The sequence below is a fragment of the Patiria miniata genome, unplaced genomic scaffold (assembly GCF_015706575.1).
Source record: "Patiria miniata isolate m_02_andy unplaced genomic scaffold, ASM1570657v1 HiC_scaffold_11, whole genome shotgun sequence".
NCBI lineage: Eukaryota > Metazoa > Echinodermata > Asteroidea > Valvatida > Asterinidae > Patiria > Patiria miniata.
The window spans coordinates 2,956,438-2,973,484 of NW_024037049.1; the positions used below are offsets into that span (position 1 = coordinate 2,956,438).

The 17,047-nt window shown below is 38.7% G+C and overlaps 1 protein-coding gene across 15 annotated transcripts in view; it reads left to right on the top strand.

Annotated features, from left to right (window-relative positions):
• The window catches only part of LOC119741854 (dynein heavy chain 3, axonemal-like), a 146,206-nt gene that overhangs the window by 6,806 nt on the left and 122,353 nt on the right, over nt 1-17,047 (top strand). For all 15 annotated transcript variants that reach the window (XM_038217770.1, XM_038217780.1, XM_038217843.1 and 12 more), the window contains exons 2-4: nt 8,847-8,939; nt 10,897-11,068; nt 13,416-13,548. In XM_038217770.1, coding sequence (XP_038073698.1) covers nt 8,847-8,939; nt 10,897-11,068; nt 13,416-13,548 — 398 coding nt within the window. The remainder of the gene's footprint in view (nt 1-8,846; nt 8,940-10,896; nt 11,069-13,415; nt 13,549-17,047) is intronic.

A 17,047-nucleotide genomic window follows, 5' to 3' on the forward strand; every position in this document is an offset into this window, starting at 1 on the left:
GTCTGGATTGGTGGCAAATTTGGGTTTGGATTGGCGGCAAATTTGGGTCTGGATCAGTGGCAAATTTGGGGGTGGATTAACGGCAAATTTGGGTCTTGGGGCATCAAATCCAAAGTTAGGTATAAAAAAGGCCCCAGATTTTTCTGGGCTGTGAAAATATTTTTGTCTGATAGAGATTTACCTTGCAAATAAAAGTACGGTCATAATGGCATTGGAATAAGTGCTTCCCACAAAGCCTCACCAAAACATGAACTGTTTTTCTCAATTTCACATAATGTGAACAAAATGCACAAAGATTTCTCATAACAAACAATTTGATAGGTAAGCTTATCCAACAATTAATTATAGGGCAATTCCACACCAAAGTGGACATGACACCAACAAATTCAAATACATGTGACTTAAACAAATTTGGCATCAAATGAAAGCTAAAAGTCTATATTTTCAAGATTTGAAGTCGGAATTTTATTTTTTATACATTTCGGTACCAAAAAATAGGATTATGTAACAATCCTGTTTTAATCCTAAAAATGTGATTAATAGTGATATGAAAGTATTCTACCAATACACACACAAAAATATGTACTAATGCCATCAGTTTCTGTCATGAGAAAGTATTGGTCTTGAAAAAACGACTAAAATTTGTTTTAAACATTTTGCGTAATTTGTTTCGCTTCAGTGACTTCTAATATTTCAGCCTTCGAAAATGTCCTTCCGTTACCGAAAAAATACATATTTTTAATTTATTTTTTAAAACTTGCAGTATGAATGCATTGAAAGTTATTGTGCAAAGCAAGTTTAGGTAGGCCTTCAATATAACATTATAACTGACACTGCTGTGCTTTTCGTTTTTTTATTACAATTAATTAAATCACGTCCTTCCGTTACCAAATTGGTAACGGAAGGACGGTAACGGAAGGACAAATCATATTTTTATCAAATGTAACGACATTTGCGCTCATGTTTGAAAAATGAAAATCACTGCAAATACATGCATGTATAATGAGCATTGAAAGGACATTCATGTGACCCACCTTCACAAAAGCGGGATAAGCAGGGCAAGGTGTTTATTACAAAAGAAAGGCACAGGCATGTACAACATGTACAATGTACATATATGCCGATGTACCAGTACTTGTACATGTATGGAGTTGTTGCAGAAAATCAAATCATAAAGTTGCTGCCATCAGCATTCATGGACAATAGAGAAAGATACAAATTCTGTGAAGCCATTCCAGAAGCAAATTAAGTCAAAATTGAGATGGCAGAAAGTACCGGTACTTTGGGGCACTTTCATTCAATTCACATGTGTAAGACATGTGAGGTGCAATCTTTGACAAATTATGCCCAAGTTAACAATTTCAGTTTGGATGTTTATAAATTAATTGTTACTACTCTAAATCATTGTAACTTGATTTCAAACATTGATTTTAGAGTTCAATTAAAAGCAACACCTAACTGAAGCCATCAGTTCTACCGGTAGATGTTTTTACCTTAAATGCACATGTAGGCTGGTGCCCCCCCCCCTTCACCCTTTAGGTAAACCACTGAACCTACTGGTATTATTATTAAAAGTTGTTGGTGAAAATGTAACCAATATACTCAAGTGCTCAAAAACTGTGTATTTAAACTTTTAAGGATTGAGGTGATGGGTTTGAAGTCCATTTCTGTAGTTGTCTTGTGTTTGTGAATTATGTGTTTTGGGTTGTTTTCGTTTTTCTTTTGTTATCATTAATTAGCAGGCTTCTATCTTTATCTCAATAGTTTCTTGGGTATAATTATTTATGCCAGGTCTGCATATTGTTGATTTCACATTCAGTTACACATTTCAGCAATTTGTTTCACTTGTATAATTAGTGTAAATTCACATTTTGTTCATGCTATAATTGAGTATACCTTTTGTCCTTCCGTTACCGTCCTTCCGTTACCAAATTATAATCTGCTTAACACGTTGTAATTATATTACCGAAACACTTAAAGTCAAATGAAAGGTGGTATAGTATAGATAAAGCTTCAGGGATTCCATTTCCTACCTTTAAAATATAATTGCCCCATAAAATTCACAGAGTTTACGCAAAACGCGAGTAAATTGGAAAACCCTTGTCCGTTTTACCGTCCTTCCGTTACCGAGCTCATTAATATTCATAATTCAAAAACGGGAGGCATTCATGCCCCCCAATAGTGTGGAAAATGAAAGTAGCATTATAGCAATACAATTGTGACATTTGTTTGCTGTAACTATCAACAGTGTATGTGATACACACATTTGAAATTTTGTTTAATGAGTGAAAACGTCCTTCCGTTACCGTGGAATTGCCCTATAGCTAATCCTAAGTCATGGGCTACATACTGTATGTGGTGTCACTTGATATTATGTTTCTGTGTTCAGGATAAATGCTGTTTATTTTTTGGATTGTTAGAACTTGTGTAAAGGTGGAAGTGCACAGGTTCAGAGGTACATGAACAATAGCCATGGTTCAGTGCAGTGAGATGAAATGGTGTGTAGCAGGGTTGTTTTCTCAATTTGCAATTCATAGTTCCATAAACTACATGTACGAGCCACAGCAACTTTGTGACTTTCAGTGTACACTAAATTATTTTAATAAAATTTCATGGATATCTTAATTTTTGAATTGAAAAAGACAAAGGAATTATTCTTTCTTCAACAAAACAAGTAATTTTTTGAAATACATGAAAATGTACTGGCAGATGTACCGGTACTGTTTCATTTTTTTTAAATTGTGCTCAAAAATTGTGTAGTCGAGACAAAACATGTGGACTAACATCTTGTTAATTTACATGTACCTTTGTAAGCATAGAGTCACCAGGGGCTGTCTACAGTAGCAGATTTTTCCCCTATTTTTTTTCCCATTTATAAACCCTACCTGACACCAAATGCATTGGAAAGAGTATTTTTTTTAATCAGCTTTTTATCTTTCATTTAAAAAGATAGGATTTTGCCATTGGTAGGCACACTTCAGATCTATGCCTCTACTGGTTTATTTCAGCTACATGTACTTGCTTCATTGAACACACTGCAGTTCAGCAGGTGTTTCATAATCTGGGAACATTTCTTCTTTCGCATGTTGCAAACAGCTGGGGGTGACGACTTAGATCTCAAGCTTGGTATTGAGCAGCTAATCCTGAAAGAAAAGCAACCAATTTCTCCATCACCCTTTCCATCTGATTTACCCTCTTTAAGTGGAAATAAATATTATCAGCATAATGAAAAAGCAGATTAATGTCATTTTTAGTGGCCCTCAGATCTTACAACAATACACATCATTTGGCTGCTTTTACGGAGGTTGTTACTCATTTTTTATTGGCTGTAGTTATGGAATTCCTATGAAGTTTTAATTCCTACAGTGATTGAAGCACCATGGTAGCTCAATGGAATTTGAATGCCAAACTTCCCAAAGGTGTTGTGTCCGAATCCTGGAGAAGATTTTTTCCCCCGAAATATGTATTTTATTGCTTTTGTTGTTTTAAATCAAATCTTACTTTTTATGCAAGGCTCTGAAGGATTTTATAAAAGGGAAGTACATGTAAAGTCTGTTTCATTATACAGGGTGACAACTGATGCATGCATGCATTGGTCGACTACCGTAAAAATAGCAAAGTCATAAATTATAACACCCCCCTCCCCCCCCCCCTCAAAAAAATCTCACAACCCCCCCCCCAACAAAGAATATATTGGAATCAGTTCCGATGATTCATATTTGTGATGCTTAGGATACCTGACAGCCTGGGAGGCCATGTAGACACATGAATTGTGTACCGATGCCAATGCTGCATGCATAGTAAACATAGCCAGTAATGACCTACACGAAGAGGCTTATTTCATCTGTATTATATCCTCCTGAGTGTTCATCTGCAATCATAATCTTGTTTGTGTTGAGGATTGTGAAAGGTATGGAGCAATAATAGATAGTACATGTACCGGTATGTGTACACGTTCATGTTCACATTTTGCTGCCCAAGAATACAAGTTATGTAAATGAAGCAATTTGAATGTAAATGAATGCCCTTCTTTATGGGCCTCTGTACCAAAATTAAACATAATTTATAGACTAATTATTTCGTTCAAATACTTTGGTACTTGCAGAAAGTATGGGCTCCGTGCGCTAATAAAAGAGGGCGCCCTTTTACCTAGCAATGACGTCCCATGGGCGGGACATTTAGCTGGTTGACGCGCACCATTCCTTGTGTGTGACGCACGTACACCAGGGGATTTGTACTACCGTATGTACGCGCAGTGGTTCATGGTACGGCCGCGCATTGCGGCAAAATTGCAGTCAGGCAAGATGGCGTCAGTCGGTCATCCCCAACTGTGCTTTCCTTGCCGGTGAGGGGGTACTTGTGAACGGAGCGGATAGCAAGAAGTGGAAATGAACCCCCCAAAACAATTAAACAGAAAAAGAAAGCCAGAACAAACATCACACAAACCAAAATAAAACACAACAAAATAAAACAATTAACTGCTGTACTTTTGATTTGTATATTTGTGTTACATACATGTACCGGTACATTGTGTGCATAGTGTGTGTGAAAAGATTGTTTTACGCACCGGTAACTATGTGTACATGTCATGTATGGGTATGCATGGAGCGAATAAAAAAGTAAAAGTACAAAATACATAAAAAAGACCCCATGGTTTGAGGGTTGATAGTCGATATTAGTTCCCTGAGCTGAGGTATTGGAAGCTGACAGACTTCGCATCAGGAACTACCGTAGTCTGTCAACTTCCAATACTGAGGGGAGGTATTATCCACCTGAACTAAGCCATGTTGTAGTTGTTTATTATACGTCATACAAAAATGTAATGAAGTTATGCATACATTTCCTTGGCAAAACATTGTTGTGGCTCATCTTTTCCTTTAGCTGCTGCATGCTGCTGGGGCGATGTTTGCGCGTGCCCTTAGCCCCTTTGCGCTAGTTCCACGATGGCTTCGTAAAGAGCATGCATAGTAGAATAGCACACTGGTAACCAGTGCAATACATAGTTTCAATAAGGGAATAAATGTGTGCTCCGGAGGTTTTTATCACTCGTTTAATACTGCTTAGAGTCTGGGTGCTGATAATTACCCGAGCCGGAGGCGAGGGTAATTATCAGCACCCAGACTCTAAGCGGTATTAAACAGAGTGATAAATACCGACCGAGCACATATTTATTCCCATTCATAAATACCTTATCCGTAAAAAAATATCAAATAATTCGTTCAAAAAATCCCGATTTTGTTCAACAAGTTCACTTCATGCTTTTTGAAACATCCCTCTAGCAAAATAATGGAGTGTTCAGCTGGCGAGTAAGATGTAAACAACCCTTTTATGGAGATTGACGCGCGCGTAACATGTTCTGCGCGATGTCACGCAGAACCAACTGGGGCGTTGCGTTTTGAATTAAGAACTATAAAATTCTGACTCGCTTGTAGTGTTGCGCATGCCTACGTGAGGATTGTGAACGTTCAACCAATGAAACGGTAAGAGGCACTGGATTTTTAGGAGTCCACATTTTATTGTGACACTTGAAAAGTGTTTAAGACCAGCTAGCCATGTCTTTATCATCCGTTTAAGACCGGCCACGTGACGGGCTCTCAACCAATAGGAATAGCTAAACTGTCTGAGGTATTTATGAATGCGTATTTAACCTTTACGTGAAACCTCACATGCTCACTTGATAAACAGAAAAACCAGAGTACCACAAGAGAAAACCATAAAAAGGGCCGACTCAACATGATTCAGTACTTTTTTGGCTAAATAAATAAATACATTTGTTAATATTGTATATTGCCGAAATATCCCTTTACACTTGTAGGCTCTTTAGAACTTAAAGGGAGTATGCATTGTACATGTACGTTTGCATGATGAATGTACCAGGGTGCAGTGAATTTTCAGGGAATTTTCAAACATTCTACACCAAAAAACAAAACCAGCAAATTATTATGAAATACTTTACTCAAAAGGACTGTAAGTGGCACCTGGTGGACTGTCATTGAAAGGAAAAGTGGTAATTTTGTATCGATTCCCAATGCTGATCGGCTGACCAGCGTTGGAAAAAGCTGAATTTAAACAAAAAACTGCCCCCAATTTACCATATTTAGTTAGTCCGAATTTTGTTTGCAATCGATAACGCGCCTATGAACTGGTACAACTACAAGCCAGCTAGACTGGTTCCCTGACCTTACAAATCCCTGACATGATTGTTTTTTCTTCTTTTTCCAGCATCTGCGAACGCAAAATTCAAACAAGTCAGTTGAATAATATTTGTATATAAAGTACTAACCTCCCCAAATCCAATCATTTCTGAAAATGTCAGCAACAGCAAATGTGGTATATTTCCTTTAAATTTCTAAATGTTTGAAAATTCACTGCACCCTGGTACATTCATCAAAATAAGTGATACATACCAGTATACATGTATGTATACCATTTGATGAAAATCTGTGGTCAAATTAAAGTTCTCTTTTCCTTTGTTTTGTAGGCAGTATTTGATCTAGAATAAATGGCCGTAGTGGCTCACACGTCCCTATGAATGCATGAAAATGGGTAACTTGAACCTGTGCCTGCTTGGAATTCTCATGCCAGAGCTTCTGAAGTTGAATTTATTTTGTTAATCTATAACCTCCTCAATTGTTTGCTCCCCCGCTATTAAATACTCATTGATTAGAACCAAATGCTTAAGAGTGACACTCATCACCATAGCGTCTGTTTGCACAGTTTCTTCAATGAGCTACCCTACTGCAGGTGAAGTTTGCATGCACACACACAGGTGGTGCTGGTGACAGAGAATACATTAACAGGTTGATGTTTTGGTCATTAGTGTGTTGCTTTTTTAAAGCTTTTTTAGGTGTTGGGCTTCAGCCCAACGTTAAAAAATGGCAGGTTAAAAAATGTCCAAAACGCATTTTCAGTTGATGTCTGTGGCGAAATTTGCGGTAATCGCTTCAAAGTTCATATAAATGATGACCCTAATACAAGCAACACCTGTGCGCAAAAAAAACATGATTATATAATCAGACCGGAAGTTACAATTAAAAGACCTCTTTTCCTATGAAAATTGCTAAAAAATCAACAGTCGGTGATATAATCAATTTTTGTGCTTTAAATGACACTTTAATAATAGGTCTAAAACTTCCCAAGGTTTTGTTACAATAAATTAATTACAAGATGCCCTGCAGCCCCCTTGAAATTTGAAGTTGACAGCGGCTACTTCTTGAAACGTTCATTGCATGCCATGTATGTACATGTACATCTACATTGTACTGTATGGCGTGTGTAAAGCAAATTGGGGATGATTGCGTACGAAAGGGGTTTCCCCCAGTTCCCCAGTCTCTGGTATTACGACTGTTTTATGTAAACTTTTGAACAACATGTAACGGCTGTTTGATGAACCAATGTACTTTAAGCGTTTACCTGTGTTTTGCACACGGTTATAAGACAACTTCCGATTTTAACGCAAGCACATATTTGACTTCAGTACAGCAGCACACGCGCGCAGATCCTCAACTGACTCTTTTTAACTAACCTCAGTATAATTACTACACGCACTTTTTTTCAAACCTCAACCCTCAACCCTCAACATCAACATCAACATCAACAATGAACAATCAACTTTAACATCAACATCAATATCAACAATCAACGTCAACATCAACAATGGCCCAACACCGTGTGGTTGTTCCTACAACCTCTAGTTTTTTTTGTACTTGAAACACAGACACATGAGGATTGGAAGGGCATGAACATTTCTTAATCTCTGTGTAACTTTGGAAGTCGTCATGTGCATATTTCAAAGTCCTATATCTAGAAAACTGTAAGTTCGATTAGGTTGAAACTTGATAGGTAGGTAGATCAGGATGTGTTATAGGTGAAAATTGAGGTGATGTCATCATGATGTCATATGTGATTTTACATATATTTCTGAAATTTTTAGGCTAATCGCCATATCTCACGAACCAACATGCTAAATTCAAAATTTTTTTTGTATTACGTTTGTTTGGTAAAATATATATGCACAGAATTTTTTTAAGTGTGTATCCTCATGATGACGCCATCAAAAATGCAATTATTCAAAACACACATAAGGGAAGGTCCGATCGTCATGAAACTTATGAAAGGGTAGATAGTGGTACTAGTATGCAAAATCTGAAATGACGTCATAATGACATCATATGGGCTGATTTTTTTCAAGGTTGTTAAAGTTGAATTCTAACTGCAGTAATCAATGCAGGGAAATTGGCCCAGTTGACCGCTCACTTGAGAGCATACATACAATTCGCATGCGTACAATTGGGTTGGGTCACCGTTGAATTTTTTATTCTGACATCTATTGTCTTATTTCAAGGCTAATAACTATAATGTCTAAGCTAACGCGCCCCAAAAAAGTCTCCGGTTTCGTATATGTACAATGTTTTTAGGCACGTGAAATCACGGAGCATTTCATTGTATATTTATGTATATAGGTGACAATAAATGAAATCAATCAATCAAAAAAAAATGTTGACGTTCCCTATGCTACATACATGAACTTTGTCAGTGTTTGAATAATCAAAATGACTAGTACAAAACGGGCCGTTATGCGGTACCCGCTGCTATGTACATCAGATTCGAATCAGCCAGTCGATCCCGTTAGCTCGGTGGGCGAGTGGTAAGACGTCTGCACTAGAAAGCAGGAGGTCGTGGGTTCGAGTCCCACCCGAGTGATTTTTTTCCAACTTTCACTCGGGAGGTAACACACTGAGTATACAGTGTTTATACGACGGTGAAGGGCAAAACCTAATTTGACATTACAGAGTATTTCAGAAGGTTTTGAATAGATTGATGTGTTTTGCCCTGACTTCTATTAGGGTATTCGCCACCAGATCTGTCAGCCCAATGAGTTTGAGCTTCAGCACAGACCAGACTTCATCACCCATCTACCACCACTCAGTGCACCTCAGGTAAGATGACCAAAATAGCACAGTGATTCAGTTTCATTTCTGTGCTAAGTATATTTATTAATACCCATCAATGCATGTAGTTTTTGTTGAAATGTATACCCGGTACATAGAAATGAATGAGAAGGTAGGCCTATGTGTAGAGTGTACATATAATTCATTGGTAGTGGATTACCGTATGGTCAATGAAGAGTTGCCCCTGACATTTTTACTTTATTCCTTGGTAACCTCTTGCCACTTTTGGACAATTTTTAACAATTCAAATTTTCACTTCTATATTGGAAAAAAAAGTGTTTGCATGCAAAAATACCCCCCCCCAAAAAAAATTAAGCTACATGTATTTAAAGAATATGATTTACCAACTACAATTAAAAAAACACCTAAATTTCTTTCAGATTGAATTGAAATATGTTGAGAAATCCATGTTAATGTTATATATTTGAATAACAAATGAAGGCGGCCTGATATTCCGATCTTAAGATCTTCAGAGGCAAAATCACAGTGGTACAAGAAAAAAACATGTAGGGGACACGTCAGCATGCAGGGTTGGGAGGAGAAACACAAAAGAGGGATTACATGTAAATATGGGGACAGACCAATGTGGGTGCAGATCAAAGGAAATGGAGAAGAATGAACAAAGGGCAGATTAAATTAGAGACAGACAAAGAGTGATTAATTTTGGGATTAATTAGGGATTAACCAGGGAAACCCCAAATTAATCCCCCTTTGGTCTGATTCCTAGGCATGTTTAATCCACCGTTCACTCTTCTACTCCAGTGGATCCTTTGATCTTCACCCACATTGGTTTTATAACAAAACATCAGATTCTGGTCCCAAAGGGCCTAAATGAAAATAATGACAAAGTACAGGTCCGGTGTTGGGTTGTCTTGTCACAGTGGTTGGGGGTATTTGCGTTACAATCCCCAATATTTTATTTGTCTTTGAATGGTGTATTTTGTTATGTCAGATGCATCTGTAGTTTGTGTTGACAATAACACACACAAAACCCCCACTACTGTACCTCCTGCATAGCAGCTTGGTTTGGTAAGAGACAGGAAAGCCTCGGTATCGACCCAGACGGAAGCATTTACTGAGCATCATTGTGAAGAGGCAGCAGAACGGAAACTACTGACAATGATAGTGTGCAATTGCCTCAGCTGTCAATCTTGCATTCATTCCTGTAGCAACCAACATACCCAGTAGCATGCGGTGTTTTTGTGGAAGCAGTAGCTATTTATTTTGTACATGTAGACTGGAAAAGTGTTTTGGATTTTATGTACACAGGCATGTGGGAGTTTTAACAATTTCCTTTCAGTGCTGGTGAGAACTGGTAAATTATGTGTGTGTGCACACTGTAGTACAGAATTACCTGTAACATTCAACAAGAAATCCAATATGAGAAATGTTAGATTTAAACATTATTGAACGTTCTACCGGTTTGTGACATATGAACGAAAGTGTACACCTAAATATCAATTTGTTTTATCATTTCAAAAGCACAATCCTTCATCAAGCCTTATTTGTACCCATGTTTGCAACCCTGTGAAACTTCTAGGTACAGCTTCTTTATTTGGCATTTCTCGTATTGTAGGTTCATTGTGAAACAGTAAACAACTCCATGCATCATTACACCCTTAACTCTGAAATGAAATGTGACTTGAGATATATATATCATGGTGTGTATCGGTACTGTATCTAATGTTGGCTTCGTTGGCATGGACAATGATCACTCAGACTCTGAAATAATATTTAGTGGTTAATTATAGACACAGACAGAGCCACAGGTTTTCTAAGAAATTTAAGTTTCAAATTCTGAACCATGCAGCATTTTCATGATGATAAACCTAAAATAACTATTTGGCTTTTTTTTTTTTTTTCTTCTTCATTTTGTGGGGGACTGTAGTTTTTTACCATTGAATTTGACAGTTGAAGCATTCTTGCTTGCTTGTTGCTGTTGTAGCCAGCCTTTAGTGAGAAGCCCAAGATAGTCCAGCCAGGGGCCTACACCCAAGCTGCACCCACTAAAGAGCAGAAACACAGCCGGCATGTCAGTGATTCTATCGCCAATAACTACACTCCATCAGCCAGAAACCTGACCACGTCTATCATCTATGAAATCACACGAAAACATGGTGAGCCAGCTGCCAGATGTGTCAAGAATAGATCAACCAGTATTAATCCCCACCCACTGAACTTTCACGGGGACATTATTTGTGCAATCATGACTAAGCCTGTTCGATATCCATTTATTTTTAAATTGGCATATCATGAAAAAAATATCGGATATCTCGATATTATCGTGATGACGTCATTTTTCCATTCATGGAACAATCAATGGAATAACAAAAAACAAAAAAAAAACACGACCGAAGTCACGATCCACTGCATTTTTTGTTCTGTGAACGAAATAAAAGGCACGACTGAACAGTTGGTTTTCGACATTTTTTGTTGCTGAAAATATGAACAGATTTCATAAGTTTGGGACAGTTTTGGCACTAAGTAAGTGTAAGTGCCCAGGCACAACCACGGAAGAGAAGGAACGAGTCAGGAAAATACGTGCATGAAAATTTGATCTAGTTCGCCTGCGCGGAGTCGGCCCAGCCCAGCGGCGATTTTTTTTCTCTCCCAAACGCGTACGACATCTGCAATACGCTATGGCGTTTTGGACTATACTTTTCTAAAAAACATGAGAAGAAAATCAAAAATATAAATATATGAAATTCGGGCTTTATTTCCCTTTTTAATAAAATCCTCCCAAGCCTCAGGTTAGAAAATAATAATAAAAAAAAATCATATGCAATACCGTGATTCGAACCCGCAACCTTGCGGTATAAAACACAATGTATTATCGACTGAGCTGTCACATTGCTCGCTTCAAAAGTGGAAAACTAATAAATATATAGTGCCCACGTATCATAAAAGTATCGTAGAGGGCGCTTAATGTGCGTTAGCACGGATGTCGTTTGGTGCTGGAAAAAGAAAATTTGCGGGCTAGGCGTGGTCTCCTCTAGCTCTAGCCGCGTGCCGAAACGAAACATTAACTTCTCAACGTCGTAATCTACAATTCAAGCACATGTATTTGTGGTGTTTTGTCTGTACAACTTCACATTTCCGTCAAAACAAAACAGGCACCGTATTTTCTTTGCGAAATGTCAGAGACTTTGTTTCCCTTCGGTTAACTTTACGCACGTGATTACGATTTTGGCACTTGGTATGTGGGGTGAAATTGTGTTGTTTGTACTGCACCACGTGCAGCGCGTGGAAGACACAAAATCCAATACACGTGACGTTAGTCAGTTGGTTCCACCTCTGAATAGGTAAGACCTCGTGGTACATACAATGCGGTAACAGTGAATTTGTGGTTTGCGGTTTTTCATGGGAGCGCTTTAGCGACGGTTTGAAATTGTAAGGGATTGACTTTGGTTACAAAAGCGGTACCTCAAAAGAATATCGATATTAATTTTTCGGCATATCGAATTTCATGATGTGCCGATTTATTTTTATGAGATCGATACGATTTCCGATATGAAAATTTAATCGAAATATCGTGAAATATCGTCATACCGAACAGGCTTGATCATGACCGTGATTGATCAAACCGTATGTACCCGGTACAGGTCTGTTGATTTTTAGAGTCTCGATTACATGTGAACTTATGATTTTGTTTTTACCAAAAAAATGTCAGTTTTTAGAGGAAAGTTAAAATGGCGAAAATCAGCTCATTCATTTTTTGTGCTGATGATCATTGCCATTATTTTTTTTCTCCCCTTTTCCCCCTTTCATTGAATGCAAACTGAATGGTTTTTAGACTAACAAATTGTTGTGCACCTCATGAGATGTGATTTCACCTTTTTAAGTAATGACACAATGGAGAATGTGATTGTTTGTAATGATAATTACCACTCAAATCTCTCTCTTCTAGCCTTCCACATATAAGCCCCTACTGCCAACTGCTTGTATTCTAATGGAGGCATGTTGGTTAGTTTCACAGGACTTCTTAAGCCGTATCCACATTGGATATTTTTTGGGTATAAACTTACCGAGGCTGTGGTTACTTTTGCAATTTTAAGTCCAATGCAAACAGGTAACTTTTTCCAAGTTCATTGGTTACTTTTACCAGCGAAGTTTTGCCCAGGAAAAGTGACCTAGAGACAAAAAGTTTCATGCAGACAGTGCATTTTCAAGGGAAAGCAGTATGTGGGGCAGTGTGTGAAGGCCAAACTACACATGCGCTAAGCTAAGCACGCACTATAAAGCACGCACTGATTTTACCCACTTCTTTTTACCATTTTCTTGGTAGAATATTGAAGAAAAAATCAGTCAAAAAAGGAGTATGTCTTTAACCCTAACTCCCTAGGGGATGTGCAAAATGGAATTAAAATTTAAGGATTCAGGACTGTTAGGGATAGCCCTTGATTGTATCTATTCTCTATTTTAATACAGTAAAAGTCTTCTTTTTTTTTTTGGTGTGCTTTGTAGAGCGTAGACATTCCAGTGAGAATCGTCACATATCAACCCAACATACTGCTCCTACTCAACATGGCTACTCGTTCCTGGATGGAGGCACTGCAGAGAGACAGATACGAACCAGTGGTGATTCACCAAGGAAAAGGTAGCTATAGAACTGTAGTATTCATTGCCATTCAATTTGTATCAAAGGCATTCCATGACATGCAAGATAACTTGTGTTATTTTGTAGTACTAGGCGCTCCATAGATAAGGTCACTGGAAAGGTCAAATAAAGCATGCTTGCATTGCACCACAATTGTACAGTTGTCTAGCTCGAATAGTCCAACAAAACTTTCCAGTTATACACTTGAAATATCGCAAAAACATTTCTGTAATAATGTGGTGTATCAGGTGCAAATCAGGCAAAAGTGTTGAAGCAACCAAAGTAAGGGACTTCAGAGTACATCATGCATGTGCATAAAGGAGAAAAAATAAAAGAACATCTCTGGGGTCATGCCCAGAAATATTGGCGCATATTGCATTGAGCACTGAATACTAATTCTTGTGATACACATAGTGTTTTGCATCCAGCTGTTTGATATTGCCCAGTAACTGTTGGGGTCATGTGACCACAGCACATAATAAGCAAGTTCTGCTGAGGACCATTAGTCTACTAGTGGTTGATTCGTGATGTAACTTGCGCCTGCACACTAATATTAAAGTGCAAACACGGAGTGCAAATATAGTTCTAGTTGAACAAGTCTTTGGATGGATAGGCTGATCTGTTGCCAAGCCTGACTGTGGTCACCAGGGTAGAATTGAATACAGTTGCAGGCTCTTGTATTTATTGCAAGCAATGCAAACAACCTGCCCAGGGTTGTCTCCAGTAGCCAATAAGGAGTTGCCCAACTATGATTGACTACAATGTTTTATGATGATACTCTCAATCCAACTTGCAAAATATATTGAAAGCAAAGAAACACTCATCACGTCCTGTTACATGATAGTATAATTACCTAGAAGGCAAATTTGGCCATATAAGATTTGCCCCCCCCCAATCCCAAAAAAAGTGTGTGTGTGTGTGAGGGGGGAGGGGTGCTAGAACTATTAATACAGGTAGCCTTCACCCACATACCAGTACATGTACAGTTAACCCCAACCCTCTGAGAATTCCAGGTAGAATTTGGCTAGATTTAATAGTCAACATGCACAATATCTCAATGGACAACCATCAGCTATTGATCAGTGGACATAGCATCCCATTGACCAGTGACCATGCAAATAGCAACTGTCAATATTATCATTACCACTTAATGGACAGGATAATTGCCTTTACTAGGTTAGGAACATGGAACCTGTGTACACTACACAGTTGTATTATAGTCAGTGTGTTCTGCTGGTCTCTGTGGTCTCCATAAGCACAAACCAGTGGGAACACCTCAGGGTACTTGATTGCTATTGTGTGATGTGCACTAGCACCAGCATGCTCTACTCACATTAATTAATTAGTAACCTGTATGTTTAACTTTAGTTCATTAACCCTAACCCTGCCAGATGCAGCACAGTGCATCAGGTGGAAATGTCTGGTGCACTTTGATGCATTCAGCTATCAAAACAAGTGCAATAACTGCCAGTTCTGAAACAATGAGAGCTAATCACATTGAACAATGCCACAGTTGTAGTTGGGTGACCACAGTTCAGGGCTCGAAATATCCACTGGACTGTGGACCTTGTCTAGTGATTTTAGCGTCGGTGTAGTGCTGTGTGTGACTGCACTAGTCCGGCTGTCTAGTGTTTTTTTTCTTGCACTATATAAACAAAATGACCCCCAAATATACTAGCAGTTGAGGTCTGATTAATAGCGTGCTTTGAGTTCATATTATTACTTGATTGATTAAAATTACCGGCCAAAAAACTGTCTGTCCGGTGCCCAGGGCTCGATTTACAAAAAAACCTGACATGCACTGGTGCATGTAGACCAAAAAACCTACATGCACCAAGAAAAACCCACATGCACCATACTTGACTTACACCCGTCTGCTTCTCTGAAGGCATTCTTTCTCTTTGATTTATCGAACTTTCTACAGACGCTACAGAACAGTACTTTTTTACTCGATCATGCTCAAGCCTAAACCCGTGAACGTGGCGTTGTATACAACGCCACGCTTTTGTGGCATTTCGAACATGGCAAAATTGATCCGCCATACATAATTTTGTACATTATGTTGAGTACTCACATAGAAATCTAAATTTGCCTTCCAGCGTGTTCAGGATGTGTCATTTTGACGAAATTTGCCGTCGATGAAGACCCATACGAACGAAATAAGATTTTAACCTGAAAAGTGACACCAGTACCCAGGGTCATTTGCGTGCAAAATTATCGGAGCCCTCCGAGCTACCCGTCTGCTTCATGTGGCGCATATGATAGGCGGCGTCCGATTGGCCAATAACGAGACCACGTGATAAACGCAGCTAATAATTTGGAATCACACTTATGATCCGGACAAAAGGAATGCCCGGAGCATCAGTGCGATACCAAATTATCTGCAGCATGTATCACGTGGTAAATCACATGCATGATCGGAGGAGGTTGCAGGACGTACGTCGCGATTTTACCATGTACTCTGAATCTGCTGCGACTGTGCGAGCATGGTGCGAGGAATATTTTATGGATTTATATAAAAGAAATAACACGTTTGTACACTATCTGGTCAAGTATTCAACAAATTTTATTCTTATTCTCACTCATTTGTAAATATATGCATGAAATGAGTATTTTGGTGGCTAAAAAAGTTACATGCACGTCGTGCATGCTCAGTTAAAAAGCTACGTGCACAAGCAAAAATCTACATGCACTGGTGCATGCGTGCACCCGGGTAAATCGAGCCCTGGCCGTGCCGAAACGCAACAAAGCTGCCTTGGGCCAACGCGTCAGTCATGCCAGTTGCACGTCCAGTACGTACATGTACGTACAGAGCTAGCTGCTTGATGTATGAAAACACGTGGGCCTGTACGTGCTATTGCAGCAGTGACTGATTCCCGCTGCGCCGCGCACTGGCGAGATGGAAATGCGGTAACCGGTCAATGCAATAGTCGTGCGCGGTGCATGCACACTGCAGTACAGTTGCATGCAGGCCGGACGGCACAGAATAGACATAGTAAAATGCCAAGAAAACATCAATGGAGAAAGACGATCTTTGCAAGTTTATACTCACAGAACTTGATCTTTCTTGTCTGTGTATGTATTTCCCGTGTTCATGAATTTATTTCGAGGAAATACTACTGGTATTTGAAGTGAAACGATGCAGCGAGTTTCACCGAAATCACATACCGTTAAACGAAGCTTAATGCCGGCCCACTGCCGGTCCACAACACACAGTGCATCATCGCATGTTCGTACCAAGCAAAGTTCAGACATTGTTAGCCAGTTTCTCGTCGTAACTAGCATTGTGAATATGGTATAAATGACCTGCATTTTCCATTATTTTTAAGATTATCGACGGCATATATTTTTGTTAACACTTTAGGCAAGTTTTTGTCATTTTTGAGGCCCTTTTTGTATAGCTTTCGTAGTGCAATGGAAATAGTTCAGGCTGAACATTTTCATATAATTTTAACAAATCTGAAAACAAATATTCAGTTGCTTTATCATGTTTATGTGC